General features: G+C 43.0%; 2 protein-coding genes across 4 annotated transcripts; one reads left to right on the top strand and one right to left on the bottom strand.

Annotated features, from left to right (window-relative positions):
* The first annotated feature begins 781 nt into the window (after positions 1-781).
* LOC118387746 (calcyphosin-like protein) lies at positions 782-6358 on the top strand. Of its 2 annotated transcripts, none has more exons than XM_052525819.1 (5): positions 782-841; positions 1208-1352; positions 1781-1958; positions 2068-2277; positions 3690-6358. In XM_052525819.1, the coding sequence occupies exons 1-5, from the start codon at positions 802-804 to the stop codon at positions 3789-3791; spliced, it is 675 nt and encodes a 224-aa protein (XP_052381779.1). In that variant the 5' UTR covers positions 782-801; the 3' UTR covers positions 3792-6358. The 2 variants fall into 2 exon arrangements, with proteins under 2 accessions (XP_052381779.1, XP_052381780.1); XM_052525820.1 differs by having other exon boundaries at positions 788-841; positions 1211-1352.
* On the bottom strand, positions 6277-18415 carry LOC118387739 (interleukin-7 receptor subunit alpha-like). 2 transcript variants are annotated; one of them, XM_035776410.1, is made up of 8 exons: positions 18206-18415; positions 17889-18006; positions 17547-17698; positions 14097-14248; positions 13751-13910; positions 13519-13612; positions 10314-10395; positions 6277-7627 (listed from the first exon to the last, which is right to left on the bottom strand). In XM_035776410.1, the coding sequence occupies exons 1-8, from the start codon at positions 18285-18287 to the stop codon at positions 7205-7207; spliced, it is 1263 nt and encodes a 420-aa protein (XP_035632303.1). In that variant the 5' UTR covers positions 18288-18415; the 3' UTR covers positions 6277-7204. The 2 variants fall into 2 exon arrangements, with proteins under 2 accessions (XP_035632303.1, XP_035632304.1); XM_035776411.1 differs by having other exon boundaries at positions 6277-7624.
* Positions 18416-20009: the final 1594 nt, after the last annotated feature.

Here is a 20009-nt window from a genome sequence, read left to right as displayed (position 1 = left end):
AGGGCCTGCCTTACATCACTGATGGAGGGATTGTGTGTTCCTGGTGTAACTCGGGCAGTTGTTGTTGCCATCCTGTACCTGTCCCACAGGTGTTGTTACACGTGGTCTGCCACTGCGAGGACGATCAGCTGTCTGTCCTGTCTCACTGTAGTGCTGTCTTAGGCATCTCACAGTATGGGCATTATGGTTTATTGCCCTGGCCACATCTGCAGTACTCATGCCTCATTGCAGCATGCAAGGCACGTTCACGCAGATGGTCAGGGACCCTGGGCATCTTTCTTTTGGTGTTTTTCAGAGTTAGTAGAAAGGCCTCTTTTTAGAGTCCTAGGTTTTCATAACTGTGACCTTAATTGCTAACCGTCTGTAAGCTGTTTGTGTCTTAATGAACCTTCCACAGATGCATGTTCATTAACTGTTTATGGTTCATTGAACAAGCATGGGAAACAGTGTTTAAACCCTTTACAATGAAGATCTGTGAAGTTATGTGGATTTTTACTAATTATCTTTGAAAGAAAGGGTCCTGAAAAAGGGACGTTTTTTTGTTGCTAAGTTTAGTATGGCCTACCCTTTCGAAAATGTATGGGAGTAAAAAAGTACATATTTTCTTAAGGAAGAAAATATGTACAGATACCCCCAAAAACAATTTAAGTAGTACTTCAAAGTATTTGTTTGTAGATACTTTACACCACTTTCCGTAAACTGACTTGTGCTCAAGGGCCAAAGGGGGCAGTGAAGAGGATAAGGCAAGCCCACATTTCTATGGAAACGCGTAGGGGTGGGGACTGGGAGGGGCCGCTGCTGATGTTGTTTACAGTTGCAGGTTGTAATATTAACTTTCACGGTAAGTTGCTCGCATCTACAGATAAAGTAGCAAACAAACTCCAAATAATTTGTAATTAGGAAGCTAGAATATCTAAATGTATAGTCAGACTTTATTTCCAACACGGTCATAATGCAAACGATTTGCTAGGCTAGTTTGACCGTTCAGCTAGCATGCGCCAGGTGACAACTTGAACCTACCTACCTGTTCGTTTCCCCACTACGCCCTTTTTGTCACATAGCTATCACATAGCTCTAGCTTTACGTTTCATTTATCATTGTCACCGTCTCTCAAATACTGTACTAGGCGTCATCGAAAATGGAATGTTTTCTGTATCAAATCGAACTGAACGCTTTGAAATCAGTTATGCAAATGCTTTCCCGGCAGCAGGTATCATGGCGGGGACGTCACGACATGATCGGGAGATGGCAGTGAACGCCAAAAAACAGCTGTCTGTGTGCACAGACCCTGTGGAAAGCTTGAGGTTGCAGTGTCTTGCAAGAGGCTCTTCTGGCATCAAGGGTCTGGGCAGGTGAGAGAAAGGACAGTATACTTTTATGTGATGGGCAGAGTAAATAGTTCTATATCAACTGTTGCCCAAGAGGTCATCAACATCAAATGAATAGTTTTATTTTATTTGACCTTTTATTTAACTAGGCAAGTCAGTTAAGAACAAAATCTTATTTTCAATGACGGCCTAGGAACAGTGGGTTAACTGCCTTGTTCAGGGGCAGAATGACAAATGTTTGTTGCAGTAGTGATTAACAGGCCAGCTGTATCAAATATGTCACTAGTCAAGCCTGTAAAGTAGTCTGAATTAGTCTAAGGACCTCTCTTGATTAGTTTATAAAATGCAAGGATTGTTTCAGTAATGTAAACTCCAAGAAATACCGTCTGATTTTCTTCAACAGCCAAGTATTTATATATTTTTTCTTCTTCAATTGTTTAATTATCTGTCAGAACATTCAAGATAATGGATGATGACAATAACCGTACGTTAGATATGAAGGAGTTTATCAAGGGCCTTAATGACTATGGTGTCCTCATCGAGAAAGAGGAAGCCGTGGCAATGTTTCAGCGTTTTGACCGGGACAACAGTGGATTCATCGACTTCGATGAATTTCTCCTCACTCTCAGGGTAAATATCAGTGGTAGGGGTGAGCCTCTGAAGTACATGGTAACTGTTGAAATGTGATCACACTTACAGTATGCCTTTTGTAAACTTTGCGCATTATTTTTGCCTGCAGCCTCCAATGTCCAATGCCAGGAAGGAGGTGATCACGCAGGCCTTTAGGAAGGTGGATAAGACTAATGACGGGGTGATTACTATTGAAGATCTAAGAGGGGTTTACAATGTCAAGTACCACCCCAAATATCAAAACGGGGAATGGACAGAGGAGCAAGTATTCCGCAAATTCCTGGACAGCTTCGACTCTCCTTACGACAAGGATGGACAGGTAATACTGATGACAACGTTGGGTAGAGGTAAAAATGGTCTCACCATCATCCACCTCTAATGTAGTGTACACCTATACTGCTCAACTTACAGCCTGTACATTATTCAGTCAGATATGAATGAGATTCTAGATTTTCTGATCTAAGCTTTATTTAACTAGAAAGGTCAGTCAAGAACAAATTCTTATTTACAATGGCCTACCAAAAGGCAAAAGGCCTCCTGCGGGGACGGGGCCTGCAATTAAAAATGATAATATAGGACAAAACGCACATCACGACAAGAGAGACACCACAACACTACATAAAGAGAGACCTAAGACAACAACATAGCAAGGCAGCAACACATGACAACACAGCATGGTAGCAACTCAACATGACAACAACATGGTAGCAGCACAAAATATGGTACAAATATTATTGGGCACAGACAGCAGCACAAAGGGCAAGAAGGTAGAGACAACAATACATCACGCAAGAAACCACAGCTGTCAGTAAGATGTGTACATGATTGAGTCTTTGAATGAAGAGATTGAGATAAAACTATCCGGTTTGAGTGTTTGTTGCAGCTCGTTCCAGTCACTAGCTGCAACGAACTGAAAAGAGGAGCAATCCAGGGATGTGTGTGCTTTGGGGACCTTTAGCAGAATGTGACTGGCAGAACGGGTGGAGGATGAGGGCTGCAGTAGATATCTCCGATTTGGGGAGTGAGGCCTAACAGGGTTTTATAAATAAGCATCAACCAGTGGGTCTTGCGACGGGTATACAGAGAGGACCAGTTTACAGAGGAGTATAGAGTGCAGCGATGTGTCCTATAAGGAGCATTGGTGGCAAATCTGATGGCCGAATGGTAAGGAACATCTAGCCGCTCGAGAGCACCCTTACCTGCCGTTCTATAAATTATGTCTCTGTAATCTAGCATGGATAAGATGGTCATCTGAATCAGGGTTAGTTTGGCAGCTGAGGTGAATGGATGATTATGAGACACCTTTCTTAGACTCCTGACATTTACTGCTTATCTATGAAACCATCTTAAACGGTTGTTATCATAAAAGCTACAAACTTGTTCTTGTTGATCATCCTTTCTTATTTCTGGAACACATTTGGTCACACGAGGAGTTTATGAATTCCTATGCAGGTGCGAGTGCCCCCATTGATACGTGTATCTACTTTATTATCATGATGAAAAGTGCCTGGAAACTTAACTAACGGAAGGGGAGGGGGGGGGGGGCGCAATGCAAATGAGGGTAGCAAAAGGGTGACACCCTCAGCTCTCACACAACCTTGTCTTTCCCTTTCACCTCTTTGGTGTTCCAGTCCTCCTTATCAGTGCAATGTGGGTTTTCTTTCTTTATCTGACACTGATGGTATAGGCTGGTTCAGTAAGCTCTGTCTGTCACTTCCTCCCCTTCTGCAGGTCACCAAGGAGGAGTTTCTCAACTACTACTGCGGAGTCAGCGCCTCCATCGATAGTGATGTCTATTTCATTCTCATGATGAAAAATGCATGGAAATTATGAGTTTTAAGCTGATACATTTATGATAATGATTTTTAATGGACAGTTCTTCAAGGTGCTTTCTTAAACTAATATTTTGTTATGGAAATCATGTTGACAAACTAATATTTATAATTTTCCAATGATATGCAAATAGTTATGAATGACTTGTCCATATTTTGTGCAATGTTAAAATATGTATTTCAATTAGTCACTCTCCACAAGCTAACTAACGACATCTAGCTATACAGTGGAGCAAAAAAGTATTTAGTCAGCCACTAATTGTGCAAGTTCTCCCACTTAAAAAGATGAGACGGGCCTGTAATTTTCATCATAGGTACACTTCAACTATGACAGACAAAATCACATTGTAGGACATTATAGGATTTTGAATGAATTTATTTGCAAATTATGGTGGAAAATAAGTATTTGGTCACCTACAAACAAGCAAGATTTCTGGCTCTCACAGACCTGTAACTTCTTCTTTAAGAGGCTCCTCTGTCCTCCACACGTTACCTGTATTATTGGCACCTGTTTGAACTTGTTATAAGTATAAAAGACACCTGTCCACAACCTCAAACAGTCACACTCCAAACTCTACTATGGCCAAGACCAAAGAGCTGTCAAAGGACACCAGAAACAAAATTGTAGACCTGCACCAGGCTGGGAAGACTGAATCTGCAATAGGCAAGCAGCTTGGTTTGAAGAAATCAACTGTGGGAGCAATTATTAGGAAATTGAAGACATACAAGACCACTGATAATCTCCCTCGATCTGGGGCTCCACGCAAGATCTCACCCTGTGGGGTCAAAATAATCACAAGAACGGTGAGCACAGAAAATCACAGAATCACACAGGGGGACCTAGTGAATGACCTGCAGAGAGCTGGGACCAAAGTAACAAAGCCTTCCACCAGTAACACACTACGCCGCCAGGGACTCAAATCCTGCAGTGCCAGACGTGTCCCCCTGCTTAAGTCAGTACATGTCCAGGCCCGTCTGAAGTTTGCTAGAGAGCATTTGGATGATCCAGAAGAAGATTGGGAAAATGTTATATGGTCAGATGAAACTCAACTCATTGTGTTTGGAGGACAAAGAATGCTGAGTTGCATCCAAAGAACACCATACCTACTGTGAAGCATGGGGGTGGAAACGTCATGCTTTGGGGCTGTTTTTCTGCAAAGGGACCAGGACGACTAATCCGTGTAAAGGAAAGAATGAATGGGGCCATGTATCATGAGATTTTGAGTGAAAACCTCCTTCCATCAGCAAGGGCATTGAAGATGAAACGTGGCTGGGTCTTTCAGCTTGACAATGATCCCAAACACGCCGCCCGGGCAACGGAGGAGTGGCTTCGTAAGAAGCAATTCAAGGTCCTGGAGTGGCCTAGCCAGTCTCCAGATCTCAACCTCATAGAAAATCTTTAGAGGGAGTTGAAAGTCCGTGTTGCCCAGCAACAGCCCCAAAACATCACTGCTCTAGAGGAGATCTGCATGGAGGAATGGGCCAAAATACCAGCAATAGTGTGTGAAAACCTTGTGAAGACTTACAGAAAACGTTTGACCTCTGTCATTGCTAACAAAGGGTATATAACAAAGTATTGAGAAACTTTTATTATTAACCAAATACTTATTTTCCACCATAATTTGCAAATAAATTCATTAAAAATCCTACAATGTGATTTTCTGGATTTTTTTTCTCATTTTGTCTGTCATAGTTGAAGTGTACCTATGATGAAAATTACAGACCTCATCTTTTTTTAGTGGGAGAACTTGCACAATTGGTGGCTGACTAAATACTTTTTTGCCCCACTGTACATAGACATGGAATCACTGGCCACTTTAATAATGGAACACCAGTCCCTTTAATGTTTTCATACTGCTTTACTCAACTCATATGTATATACTTTATTCTATACTACTGTATTTTAGTCAATGCCACTCCGACATTGCTCGTCCTAATGTTTATATATTTCCTAATTCTATTATTTTACTTTTAGATTTGTGTGTATTGTTGTGAAAATTGTTAGCTGGGGGGCAGGGTAGCCTAGTGGTTAGAGCGGTGGACTAGCAACTAGAAGGTTGCCATTTCAAACCCCCGAGCTGACAGGGTACAAATCTGTCGTTTGGCTGACTAAATACTTTTTTGCCCCACTGTATATGTATTGTAGAAAACTGTAGTCCACAGTCTGACGCCTCTATCAGACCGGCAGCGTCATTACATACCGTTTTGCATCGCTACCCAACTAAACTGAACGCATGTATATACCATACCATGTTATGCATTACACAGAATGCACTGCAACTGCCTCTGCAACGCAATGCTGCAAAGCAAAAGCAGCATTCCTTTGTAAATGAATGTACTTCTGGTGTGCCAGATTGTGATTGAGGCGTCAATGTTGGAGTACAACTTTATAAAGACACAGGAAAACCATAGAGATCCCCTTACATTCAGATTGGTTGAGCAGATACAACATGAATGATACATCAAAGTACAGTCATTTCAGGGGATGAGAGCAGAAGAAATTATACTTTTTATTTATTTATTATGCATACACATTTGATCTGTTTTAATAAAATGTTTTAAACAAAATTCAACAACGGTGATTTTTATACAGGAAATGCTGTCACATTTGTCAGAGTAAAATATTCAAATTTTAAAAACTGTAATACGGTGAAGCTGAAGACTGTCTAATGCTATGTCTCCCATAACGTGCTCAACAAAATGTTCAAGCATTCTGCATTGAAAACGAATGCATGATAGTGCATAGTAATAGTATAATACATTCAAAGTAAAAAAAACTACGTACTGGTAACTGCAGGAAATACAATCATGTATGTGCAAAAAAGAAGGAAAAAAAACGTGACAAACATTAGACAGATAAATTAATCAAACCTTATTTCCATGTTTATGTATACAAATGTGTAGAAGGGTTCAAACCCTGAGGAATTGAATGATACATTCTAGGTTTACTTTGCAGCTGTTGTCATGGTAAAGTAAAGAGTATCTTTGTCAAGGCCATAAGAAGCAGCAGTGTGTATTATAATAATATTAGGCCAGGATATCACCGTGGCTCCTCACTATACTATCCTCAGTATAACATACAGAATGGGAAGAAGTGCAAATGCAAAAATAATGTATAAATGAGGGAAAGCTTTGTATTTCAAGTTAGTCAAGTCAAGTTTGCAACTTCCAACAGATTAATAACACAAGACCTAAGAAATGTAATGAGGATAATAATGAGGATGTCTCCTATCATTTGTAAATAACATGTGCATTGAGTTCTGCTAGTCTCTTGTGATACTGGGAGTCAGTTTGAGTCACGGTGGATCAAATAGACTTCAAATGAAAGCAGCCGTTAACAAAGTCGCTCAGAGCTCAGCGTAAGAATGTAATGAGAAGCTATAACCTTGAATAAGCTCTTTCTCTCTACATCTCTCACTGGATCTGATAGAAACTAGACATGGTGACATACACCTCACCTTTGTCTCCTTGCTGGGTAGCGACTAGCCCCTCAGGACCAATGTTACCATCACTGTCGTCTGTCTCCACACTCTCTGTGTCACTCTTCAGGTCCAGGATACCCATGGTGGAGCCACTGCTCCCAGCCCCAAAGTTGGGGTGCTCTCCTGGGGACTCACACCTCAACAGTATGGCCTCCGAACCTCCACTACTGGTGCTATGGCAGGACTTCGTTTCCCCATCACACTCCTGAATGAGGTATTGATCTTTGACCTCAGTGAGGTGATGGGCGTTAGAGTCAAGGGTTTGGGCAGTAACGTGCTGCTCCTCGTCCAGCTCCACCAGCTGGATCTTGAGGTCACTGAACACCTCGGGGTTAAAGCTCAGAGGTTGGCCCTGCTGGGTCACAGGAAAGAGACAGGATAAACCAATATCCTTCTAACTCATTATGGACATTATTGTTCCCAATCTAGTGCATATCAGAGGACTTACACTACATAACAAAAAGTATATGTGGACACCTGATTGTTGAACATCTTATTCAAAAATCATGGGCATTAGTATGGAGTTCGTCCCTCCTTTGCTGCTATAACAGCCTCCACTCTTCTGGGAAGGCTTCCCACTAGATGTTGGAACATTGCAGCGGGGACCTGCTTCCATTCAGCCACAAGAGTATTATTGAGGTCGGGCACTGATGTTTGGCGATTAGGCCTGGCTCACAGTCGGCGTTCCAATTCATTCCAAAGGTGTTCGATAGGGTTGAGGTCAGGGCTCTGCAGGCCAGTCAAGTTCTTCCACACCAATCTCGACAAACCATTTATGAATGGAACTTACTTAATGCATGGGGGCATTGTCATGCTGCAATAGGAAAGGCCCTTCCTCAAACTGTTGCCACAAAGTTGGAAGCACAGAATAGTCTAGAATAGTATTGTATGCTGTAGCGTTAAGATTTCCCGTCATTGGAACTAAGGGGCCTAACCGGACCATTAAAAACCAGCCCCAGACCATTATTCCTCCTCCACCAAACTCTACAGTTGGCACTATGCATTCGGGAAGGTAGTGTTCTCCTGGCATCCGTCAAACCCAGATTTGTCCGTCGGGCTGCCAGATGGTGAAGCATGATTCATCACTCCAGAGAACGTTTCCACTGCTCCAGAGTCCAATGGCGGCAAGCTTTACATCACTCCAGTCGACGCTTGGCATTGCGAGTGGTAATCTTAGGTTTGTGTGCGGCTGATTGGCCATGGAAACCCATTTCATGAAGCTCTCGATGAACAGTTCTTGTGCTTTTGAGTTATTGTGCTTGTAAGTGCTTGCAATGCGGCTTAGCACTCGGCTATTCCATTCTATGAGTTTGTGTGGCCCACTTTGTGTTCATGAACTGACTTGTTGGAAAGGTGACATCCCATGACGATGCCACGTTGAAAGTCAGTCACTAAGCTCTTCAGTAAGGCCATTATACTGCCAATGTTTGTCTATGGATATTGCATGGCGGTGTGCTGGATTTTATACACGTGTCAGCAACGGGTGTGGCTGAAATAGCCGAATCCACTAATTTGAATAGGTGTCCACATACTTTTGTATGTAGAGTGCATTTGGAAAGTATTCAGACCCCTTTTTTTTTACATTTTGTTACGTTAGAGCCTTATTCAAAAATAGATGTATTGTTTTTTCCCTCATCTACACACAATACCCCATAATGAGAAACAGAAAACAGGTTTATAGAAAATGTTGCTAATTTATTTATATACCTTATTTACATAAGTATTCATACCCTTTGATATAAGACTTGAAATTGAGCTCAGGTGCATCCTGTTTCCATTGATCATCCTTGAGATGTTTCTATGACTTGATTGAATTTACCACAGGTGGACTCCAATCGATTGTGCATGATTTGGAAAGGTACACACCTGTCTATAAGGTCCCACAGTTGACAGTGCATGTCTGAGCAAAAACCAAGCCACGAGGTTGAAGGAATTGGCCCTCAAGCTCCAAGACAGGATTGTGTCAAGGCACAGATCTTGAGAAAGGTAGCAAAAACCTTCTGCAGCATTGAAGGTCCCCAAGAACACAATGGCCTCCATTCTTAAACGGAAGAAGTTTGGAACCACCAAGACTCTTCCTAGAGCTGGCCGCCCGGCCAAACTGAGCAACGGAGGGAGAAGGGCCTTGGTCAGTGAGGAGACCAAGAACCCAATGGTCACTCTGACAGAGCTCCATCTGTGACAGAGCTCCATCTCCCAGAAGGACAATCATCCCTGAGCACTCCACCAATCAGGCCTTTATGGTAGTGGCCAGACTTAAGCCACTCCTCAGTAAAAGGCACATGGCAGCCCTCTTAGAGTTTGCCAAAAGGCACCTAAAAGACTCTGACTATGAGAAGCAAGATTCTCTGGTCTGATGGAACCAAGATTGAACTCTTTGGCCTGAATGCCAAGCGTCACATCTGGAGGAAACCTGGCACCATCCCTACGGTGAAGCGTGGTGGTTGCAGCATCATGCTGTGTGAATGTTTTTCAGCTGCAGGGAAAGATGAAGGGAGCAAACTAAAGGGAGATCCTTGATGAAAACCTGCTCCAGAGTGTACAGGACCTCAGACTGAGGGCGAAGGTTCACCTTCCAACAGGACAACGACCCTATGCACACAGTCAAGACAACGCAGGAATGGCTTCAGGACAACTCTCTGAATATCCTTGAGTGTCCCAGACAGAGCACGGACGTGAACCCGATCGAACATCTCTGGAGAGACCTGAAAATAGCTTTGCAGCGATGCTCCCCGTCTAACCTGACAGAGCTTGAGAGGATCTGCAGAGAAGAATGGGAGAAACTCCCCAAATACAGGTGTGCCAAGCTTGTAGCATCAACACTTGGGGCTGTCATCGCTACCAGAGGTTCTTCAACAAAGTACTGAGTAAAAGGTCTGAATACTTATGTAAATGTAATATTTTAGTATGCTTTGTCATTATGGGGTATTGTGTGTAGATTGATGAGGAAACATATATTTTTTTTTATAAGGCTGTAACGTAACAAAATGTGGAAAAAGTCAATGGGTCAGAATACTTTTAGAATGCACTGTATAGTGTACCTTCATTGGCTCGTACGTCTGGACGATCTGGAGAAGTGTGTGTTTGGGATGTGGAATGCTTGGCCATATGAAGGAATGTATTCTGTGAGGAAAGAGAGACATGAGAGTGGAGGACATGCACACACACACACACACACACACACACATACATGCCGGAGGGGATGGCTGCCGTCTTATCGGTACTTAACCAACCATGCTTTGTTGTTTGTTTTTTCACATGTTCGTAACTTGTTTTGTACATAATGTTGCTGCTACCATCTCTTATGACCAAAAAAGGGCTTCAGGACATCAGAACAGTGATTACTCACCTCGAATTGGACAAAGAGTTTTTCTTTATTGAGCCGGACGGGAAGGATATACTACAAACACTCTAACGGACCCTCATCTCCGTCATTCGCTCGAGAAGGTAACAAAGATTTGCGTAAAGAGATCAGGGTGCCTTGTGAGGATCAGGCAACGATCTGCCTTTACCATCCGTCCTGCTAGCTAACGTTCAATCCCTGGAAAATAAATGGGACGAACTGAAAACACGTATTTCCTACCAACAGGACATCAAAAACTGTAATATCTTATGTTTCACCGAGTCGTGGCTGAACGACGACATTTAATAACATACAGCTGGCGGGTTATACACTTTATCGGCAGGATAGAACAGAAGCTACTAGTAAGACACGGGGCGGGGGCCTATGCATATATGTAAACAACAGCTGGTGCACGATATCTAAGGAAGTCTCAAGGTTTTGCTCACCTGTGGCAAAGTATATCATGATTAGCTGTAGACCACACTATCTACCTAGAGAGTTTTCATCTGTGATTTTCGTAAATGACTACATACCACCACAGACCGATGCTGGCACTAAAACTGCACTCAATGAGCTGTATACCGACATAAACAAACAGGGAAGCGCTCATCCAGAGGCGGCACTCCTACTGGCCGGGGAGTTTAATGCAGGGAAACTTAAATCAGTTTTACCTCATTTTTATCAGCATGTTAAATGTGCAACCAGAGGGGGAAGAAAACAATAGAAAAAAAACACCTTTACTCCACACACCGAGACGCGTAAAAAGCTCTCCCTCGCCCTCCATTTGGCAAATCTGACCATAATTCTATCCTCCTGATTCCTGCTTACAAGCTAAAATGAAAGCAGGAGGCACCAGTGACTCAGTCAATAAAAAGGTGGTCAGATGAAGCAGATGCTAAACTACAGGACTGTTTTACTAGCACAGACTGGAATATGTTTTCCGGGATTCTTTCGATGGCATTGAGGAGTACACCACATCAGTCACAGGCTTTATCAATAAGTGCATCAATGACGTCGTCCCCACAGTGACTGTACGTACATACCCCAACCAGAAGCCATGGATTACAGGCAACATTTGCACTGAGCTAAAGGGTAGAGCTGCTGCTTTCAAGGAGCGGGACTCTAACCGGGAAGCTTACATGAAATCCCGCTATGCCCTCTGACGAACCATCAAACAGGCAAAGCGTCAGTATAGGACTAAGATCGAATTGTACTACACCGGCTCCGATGCTCGTCGGATGTGGCAGGGCTTGCAAACTATTACAAACTACAAAGGGAAGCACAGCTGCAAGCTGCCCAGTGACACGAGCCTACCAGATGAGCTAAATAACTTCAATGCACACTTCGAGGCAAGTAACACTGAAACATGCATGAGAGCATCAGCTGTTCCAGACGACTGTGTGATCACGCTCTCCGCAGCCGATGTGAGTAAGACCTTTAAACAGGTCAACATTCACAAGGCCGCAGGGCCAGACGGATTACCAGGACGTGTACTCCAAGCATGCGCTGACCAACTGGCAAGTGTCTTCATTGACATTTTCAACCTCTCCCTGTCTGAGTCTGTAATACCAACATGTTTCAAGCAGACCACCATAGTCCCTGTGCCCAAGAACACTAAGGTAACCTGCCTAAATGACTACCGACCCGTAGCACTCATGTCTGTAGCCATGAAATGCTTTGAAAGGCTGGTCATGGCTCACATCAACACCATTATCCTAGAAACCCTAGACCCACTCCAATTTGCATACTGCACCAACAGATCCACAGATGATGCAATCTCTATTGCACTTCACACTGCCCTTTCACACCCGGATAAAAGGAACACCTATGTGAGAATGCTATTCATTGACGACAGCCGATCCTCAACACCGAGGCCCCTCGGGTGCGTGCTCCCCTTCTGTACTTCCATTTCACTCATGACTGCACATCCTGGCACGACTCCAACACCATCATTAAGTTTGCCGATGACACAACAGTGGTAGGCCTGATCACCGACAACGATGAGACAGCCTATACGGAGAAGGTCAGAGACCTGACCTGACAGGAAAAGGAGGACTGAGCACGCCCCCATTGTCATCGACGGAGCTCTAGTGGAGCAGGTTGAGAGCTTCAAGTTTCTTGGCGTCCACATCACCAACAAACTAACATTGTCCAAGCACACAAACACAGTCATGAAGAGGGCCCAACAAAACCTATTCCCCCTCAGGAGACTGAAAATATTTGGCATAGATTCTCAGATCCTCAAAAGGTTTTATTGCTGCACCATCGAGAGCATCCTGACTCGTTGCATCACTGCCTGGTATGGCAACTGCTCAGCCTCCGACTGCAAGGCACTACAGAGGATAGTGCGTACAGCCCAGTACATCACCGGGGCCAAGCTTCCTACCATCCAGGACCTCTATACCAGGCGGTGTCAGAGGAAGGCCCTAAAAATGGTCAAAGACTCCAGCCACCTTAGTCATAGACTGTTCTCTCTGCTACCGCACGACAAGTGGCTAATCAAATAGCTACCCAGACTATTTGCACCCCCCCTTTCTGTGCTGCTGCTACTCTCTTTTATTATTTATGTATAGTCACTTGAATAACTATATATAACTATACCTATATGTATATATTACCTCAATTACCTCGACACCGGTGCCCCCGCACATTGACTCTGTACCGATACCCCCTGTATGTAGCCCCACTATTGCTATTTACTGCTGCCCTTTAATGATTTGTTATTCTTATCTCTTACTTTTTTGTAGGTATTTTCTTAACTGCATTGTTGGTTAAGGGCTTGTAAGTATTTCACTCTAATGTTGTATTCGGCGCATGTGACATCACATTTGATTTGACACACACGCGCGCGCACACACACAAAGATGATTTGCAGAGGAAAATGAGACTAATTTAATACTCACTGTATTCTCCAGAAAATACTAACTGCCAAGGTGACCAGAAGCAGAGCAAAAATGGCCACGATGAGTGAGTAGGACAGCATCTGGACATCTGTCTCTGTAGGGGAGGGGAGAGAGAACGAGAGCAGAGACGATGCATGTGACTCCCATTTCCTCTACCCTCTATCACTTCCAACTGCACAGTCTCGATATCATACTATACTTTTAAGACACCTAAGTCTTTAATTTGTTTTACCTTCGTCTGTTCTGAAACTGAGAGGGACACTCCATTCACTCCAGCTCCCTTCAAAGTACCCCCCATTTGGCTTGGCTCGAACCTTGACGTGATACTCTGTGTTCTTATGGAGGTACTCGTCCCCCTCGATGATCAGAGGCTGATAGGTTATGCTATGAAACTATGAACAGGGGACACCGTAAAAGAAGAACAAGACAGAAATTGTGTTCATAGAATATACTGTACTACACAGAGTAACTACAGTGTTGCGAAATAATTATTATGTCGGAATTAAAGTGACAAATATATCATATAGTTAAGCGTTTGCATCCAAAAATCCAAGAAAATAGGCTTTTGGCTACTGTACCAGAGTATTTTTGACACTCCAGATGTGAAATTGGAACAGTTGATTGCGGGCTTTCAGGTAATCGTTTAGGTATGGATTCCCAATGTAAATAAGAGCCCGGTTGGAGCTCCCCAGAAATGTGACATTCACCACCCAAGGACTCATGGGTTTAACTAAATCATAAAGATGAACAAGAAACAGAGGATAAGTGTTAAGGGCAATTGATGGAGACAACTAAGGACTATCAATTGATGGAAGATGTCATGTAAAAACTGTAATTCAAACCACAGTGTCTTCACTGATATTTTCAACCTCTCCCTGACCCACTCTGTAATACCTACAAGTTTCAAGCAGACCACCATAGTCCCTGTGCCCAAGACTACCAAGGTAAACTGCCTAAATGACTATTGCCCCATAGTGCTCACATCTGTAGCCTTGAAATGAGGGTAGGCAACAACACATCCGCCACGCTGACCCTCAACACGGGGGCCCCTCGTGTGTGCTTAGTCCCCTCCTGTACTCCCTGTTCACCCATGACTGCGGTGATAGGCCTGATAACCGATGACGAGGAGACTATAGGGAGGAGGTCAGATACCTGGCAGTGTGGTGCCAGGACAACAACCTCTTCCTCAATGTCAAAGATGCTGATATCGGATTACAGAAACAGAGGGCCGAGCACGCCCCCATCCACATCGACAGGGCTGCAGTGGAGCAGGTCGAGAGCTTAAAGTTCCTCGGTGTCCACATCACTAAGAAATGATCATGGTCCACACACACCAACACAGTCATGAAGAGGGCACGACAACGCCTTTTCCCACTCAGGAAGCTGAAAAGATTTGACATGGGCCCTCGGATCCTCAAGAAGATATTATACAGCTGCACCATTGAGAGCATCTTGACTGGCTGCATCACAGCTTGGCATGGCAACTGCTTGGCATCTGACCGCAAGGCGCTACAGAGGGTAGTGCGTACGGCCCAGTACATCCCTGAGGCCGAGCTCTCTGCCATCCAAGACCTCCATAGCAGGTGGTGTCAGAGGTAGGCCTTAAAAATTGTCCGACTCCAGCCATCCAAGTCATAGACTGTTCTCTCTACTACCGCATGGCAAACAGTACCGATGCACCAAGTCTGGAACCAACAGGACCCTGAATAGCTTCTACCTCCAAGCCATGAGACTGCTAAGTAATTAGTTAAAAAGATAACCACTAGGCCTCCCGAGTGGAACAGCGGTCTAAGGCACTGTATTGCAGTGCTTGAGGCGTCACTACAGACCGAGGGTTCGATCCCTGGCTGTGTCGCAGTCGGGCGCGATCGGTAGACCCATGAGGCGGCGCACAATTGGCGTCCGGGTTAGGGGAGGGTTTGGCCGCCCGGGATGTCCTTGTCCCATCGCTCTATAGCGGCCTGGGCGCATGCACGCTGATGCACGCTCTCGACCTTCATCTCTCCCGAGTCCATACGGGAGTTGCAGCTATAGGACAAGACTGTAACTACCAATTGGATATCCCGATATTGGGGTAAAAAAAATTAAAACTAAAGATGACCAATAGCTACCCGGACTATTTGCATTGACACTTTTTTCACTAACTCTTTTGACTCATCACATACGTTGCTGGTACTGTTTATTATCTATGTTGCCTAGTCACTTTATCCCTACCTACAATACCAGTCAAAAGTTTGGACACACCTACTCATTCAATTGTTTTTCTTTATTTATACCAATTTTCTATATTGTAGAATAATAGTGAACACATCAAAACTATGAAATAATAAATAAGAAATCATGTAGTAACCAAAAAAGTGTTAAACAAATCAAAATATATTTTATATTTCAGATTCTTCAATGTAGCCACCCTTTGCCTTGATGACAGCTTTGTACACTCTTGGCATTTTCTCAGCTTCATGAGGAATGCTTTTCCAACAGTCTTGAAGGAGTTACCACATATGCTGAGCACTTGTTGGCTGCTTTTCCTTCACTCTGCGGTCCAACTCATCCCAAACCATCTCAATTGGGTTGAGGTCGGGTGATTGTGGAGGCTAGGTCATCTGATACAGCACCATCACTCTCCTTCTTGGACAAATAGCCCTCCCACAGCCTAGAGGTGTGTTTTGGGTCATTGTTTGAAAAACAAATGATAGTCCCACTCAGCACAAAACCGATGAGATGGCGTATCGCTGCAGAATGCTGTGGTAACCTTTCTGTGTGCCTTGTGTGCCTTGAATTCTAAATATATCACTGACAGTGTCACTAGCAAAGCACCCCCACACCATCACATCTCCTCCTCCATGCTTCACGGTGGGAACTACACATGCAGAGATTATCCGTTCACCTTCTTTGCATCTCACAAGGACACGGTGGTTGGAACCAAAAATCTCAAATTTGGACTCATCAGACCAAAGGACAGATTTCCACCGGTCTAATGTCCATTGGTCGTGTTTCCTGGCCCAAGCAAGTCTCTTCTTCTTATTGGTGTCCTTTCGTTGTGGTTTCTTTGCAGCAATTCGACCATGAAGGCTTGATTCACGCAGTCTCCTCTGAATAGTTGATGTTGAGATGTGTCTGTTACTTTGTAACTCTGTGAAGCATTTAATTGTGCTGCAATTTCTGAGGCTGGTAACTCTACTGAACTTATCCTCTGCAGCAGAGGTATCTCTGGGTCTTCCTTTTCTGTGGTGGTCCTCATGAGAGCCAGTTTCATCATAGAGCTTGATGGTTTTTGAGACTGCACTTGAAGAAACCTTCAAAGTTGGTGAAATTTTCCTGATTGACTGACCTTCATGTCTAAAAGTAATGATGGACTGTCGATTTCTCTTGGCTTATTTGAGATATTCTTGCCATAATATGGACTTGTTCTTTTAACAAATAGGGCTATCTTCTGTATTCCACCTCTACCTTGTCACAACACAACTGATTGGCTCAAAAGCATTAAGAAGGGAAGAAATTCCACAAATTATAATATAATAATAATAATATATGCCATTTAGCTGACGCTTTTATCCAAAGCGACTTACAGTCATGTGTGCATACATTCTACGTATGGGTGGTCCCGGGAATCGAACCCACTACCCTGGCGTTACAAGCGCCATGCTCTACCAACTGAGCCACAGAAGGACCACAAATTAACTTTAAACAAGGTGCACCTGTTAATTTAAATGCATGCCAAGAATGATTTTGATGTCTTCACTATTATTCTACAATGTAGAAAATAGAAAACCCTTGATGAGTAGGTGTCCAAACTTTTGACTGGTACTGTGTATGAACATACAGTATCTGCCTCAATGACCTCATGCCCCTGCACATTGACTCGGTACTAGTACCCGTGAGTATAGCCAAGTTACTGTTCCTCATTGTGGATTTATTCCTCTTGTCATTATTTTTCTTTAAAATATATTTTTCTTAACTCTGCATTTTTGGAAAACTACCCATAAGTAAGTATTTCACTGTTGGTCTACACCTGTTGTTTAACTTACTTATTTTTGCCAAGAGGATTGTTTTCCAAAATGTGCTGCCTCCTTTCAATTGAATGGTGAGATTACACGGTGACAGTGTGTCCAGGTTCGTAAATGTGACATTATTCCCCTTCTCTGTTAGACAGCGTTGCTCACCAATGCGCTTGCTGTAGCTGTAAACATAATATTCATAAAATCAGATTCAGGGAATCATTTCCTAGTCCAGCTGAGGATTTGACACATTTGGATATCTGTATACGCAGTAAAGGTGGAGTTCTTCTACCCTTGATTCATGTCCTATGTATTGTACAAGCTCCTAACTAACATAGCCGATGTTCAGTGGTCTTCTAGAAGGTTCATTACCAAAGAGTCATGGCTTTGACGTCCTCTATTTCATCATCCCCGTTGTCATCATCAAGGTAGCAGGTTAGGGTGTTTGGTGACGACAGACTTAGATGAGAAGTGCAGAGTATTCTGGGTTCTGGGAGGGAAAGGAAAGGAAATATTTAAAGCAGTTTAGATGAGGTCAACAGCAGCGAATCCAGATACATTTTGGTACGGAGTGAGAAATAACCTTCAATGATGCACCAGCACTGTATTTTTGGACACAAACATTGCAGTGAATGTAAATCATTCTTAAAGAGAATTCAAGTAACTCTTCAAGAGAAAAGGCAGCTCACCGTTGTCAGCCCATTCTCTTCCACTTTGAGAGTGCACCAGAACCGGGAGAAGGAGTAGGGCAATCCACAGGCTGTATGCCATTTTTTTTTTTTTTTTTACAAAGGTGTCGCACTAACGTAAGATGTAGTGGCCCCACACACAGTGGTGTTAGACTAGGGCACACACGCACAAGGAACTCAAAGTGATGTCTCAGCTGTCTCAATGAAATGTCAGTATAAATATCACAGAGGAGAGCAGAAAAGAGCGAGAGAGAGAGAGAGTGGTAGGAAGAGGGAGTGGCAGAGAGAGGGAGAGAGGGTGGGGGCAGAGAAAAGTTTTTTGGGTCCATATGCCTTACTGGATACGTTTATGCAATTGTCAGGTTATATTCTATAATATCCCTGAGAGTAGTGGGGCGGCAGGGTAGCCTAGTGGTTAGAGCGTTGGACTATTAACCGTAAGGTTGCAAGTTCAAACCCCCGAGCTGACAAGGTACAAATCTGTCGTTCTGCCCCTGAACAGGCAGTTAACCCACTGGGCAGTCATTGAAAATAAGAATTTGTTCTTAACTGATCTTGCCTAGTTAAATAAAGGTAAAATAAAAATAAATAAATAGTATGGATACTCATCCAGTTGTCGGGTTATATTCTTCTGCTATTGACAGGCTAACCCTAACTTCAAGATTTGTATTACCATTGTTTATTCTAAGCACATCACTCTCAGTGATATCACAGGGTCAGTATTTCAAGGTTTATCTAGCCAGGTCACATTCCTGTATGTGAATTTCAGATAGAAAACGTTCTCACAGAAACAACTAAGAAAAGGGGAGGTGTTGGGTGCCTATTTGTTCAGTGCTCCAAGCATTACAATAGGTTTGCTGTTATGGAGACCTTGTATATTTACACAGACAGAAGAATATATAATTGTCTTACTTTCAAACACTTGTGTTTTCACATAGTGTAAGGACCTAGTCATTTGAATATTAGAATACTTTTCAGCTGTCTTTACTATTGTGTAACAACCTGTGCATTTACTATCGTGCAACAACCTGTGCTGCGTGCATTTAACAAGACAGTCTTCCTCTCAATGTACCAACAACCATGAAGAGAAAAACAAACCAGTAACCTACAAACCACTTCCTGTCAACTCAAATTAACTGGTTTGGTTTCAAATGAGGCCAGAACGTACTCAACTTACTTAACACTAACCTTATCACTGAACAAATGTTTGAGTTTGAATAATTCTTCACAATCGATATATCCTTCATTGCTTGCCAAAATATAACAATATAAAATCAGAAAAAGGAGTTTACCATTACAGGATGTTGTGAGGATGACTTGACACACTTGTTTCAACAGTTTCTTGTATTACATTGATAAGGTTCCATTGCATTTGTGGTATGTGTCCTGTAACTTGACAGTAAAGAAAATCCCCTCACTGATATCATTTCCCCACATTTTCCTGTTATGTCTAGAGACCAACCTAACTACCAAGGAAATATAAATAGTAAAGTACAGACCCCAAAAAACTACTTAAGTAGCACTTCAATGTATTTTTACTTAAGTACTTTGCACCACTGGACACACGCATACTCATACACACGCTAGCACACACATACACTACTGTTCAAAAGTTTGGGGTCACTTAGAAATGTCCTTGTTTTTGAAAGAAAAGCACATTTTTTGTCCATTAAAATAACATCAAATTGATCAGAAATACAGCGTAGACATTGTTAATGTTGTAAATGACTATTTTAGCTGGAAACGGCAGATTTTTTATGGAATATCTACATAGGCGTACAGAGACCCATTATGAGCAACCATC

The sequence above is a fragment of the Oncorhynchus keta genome, chromosome 9 (genome assembly GCF_023373465.1).
Source record: "Oncorhynchus keta strain PuntledgeMale-10-30-2019 chromosome 9, Oket_V2, whole genome shotgun sequence".
NCBI classification, from domain to species: Eukaryota; Metazoa; Chordata; class Actinopteri; order Salmoniformes; family Salmonidae; genus Oncorhynchus; species Oncorhynchus keta.
Note: the sequence above shows the minus strand (reverse complement) of the source record. Positions and strands in the feature narration are given on the sequence as shown.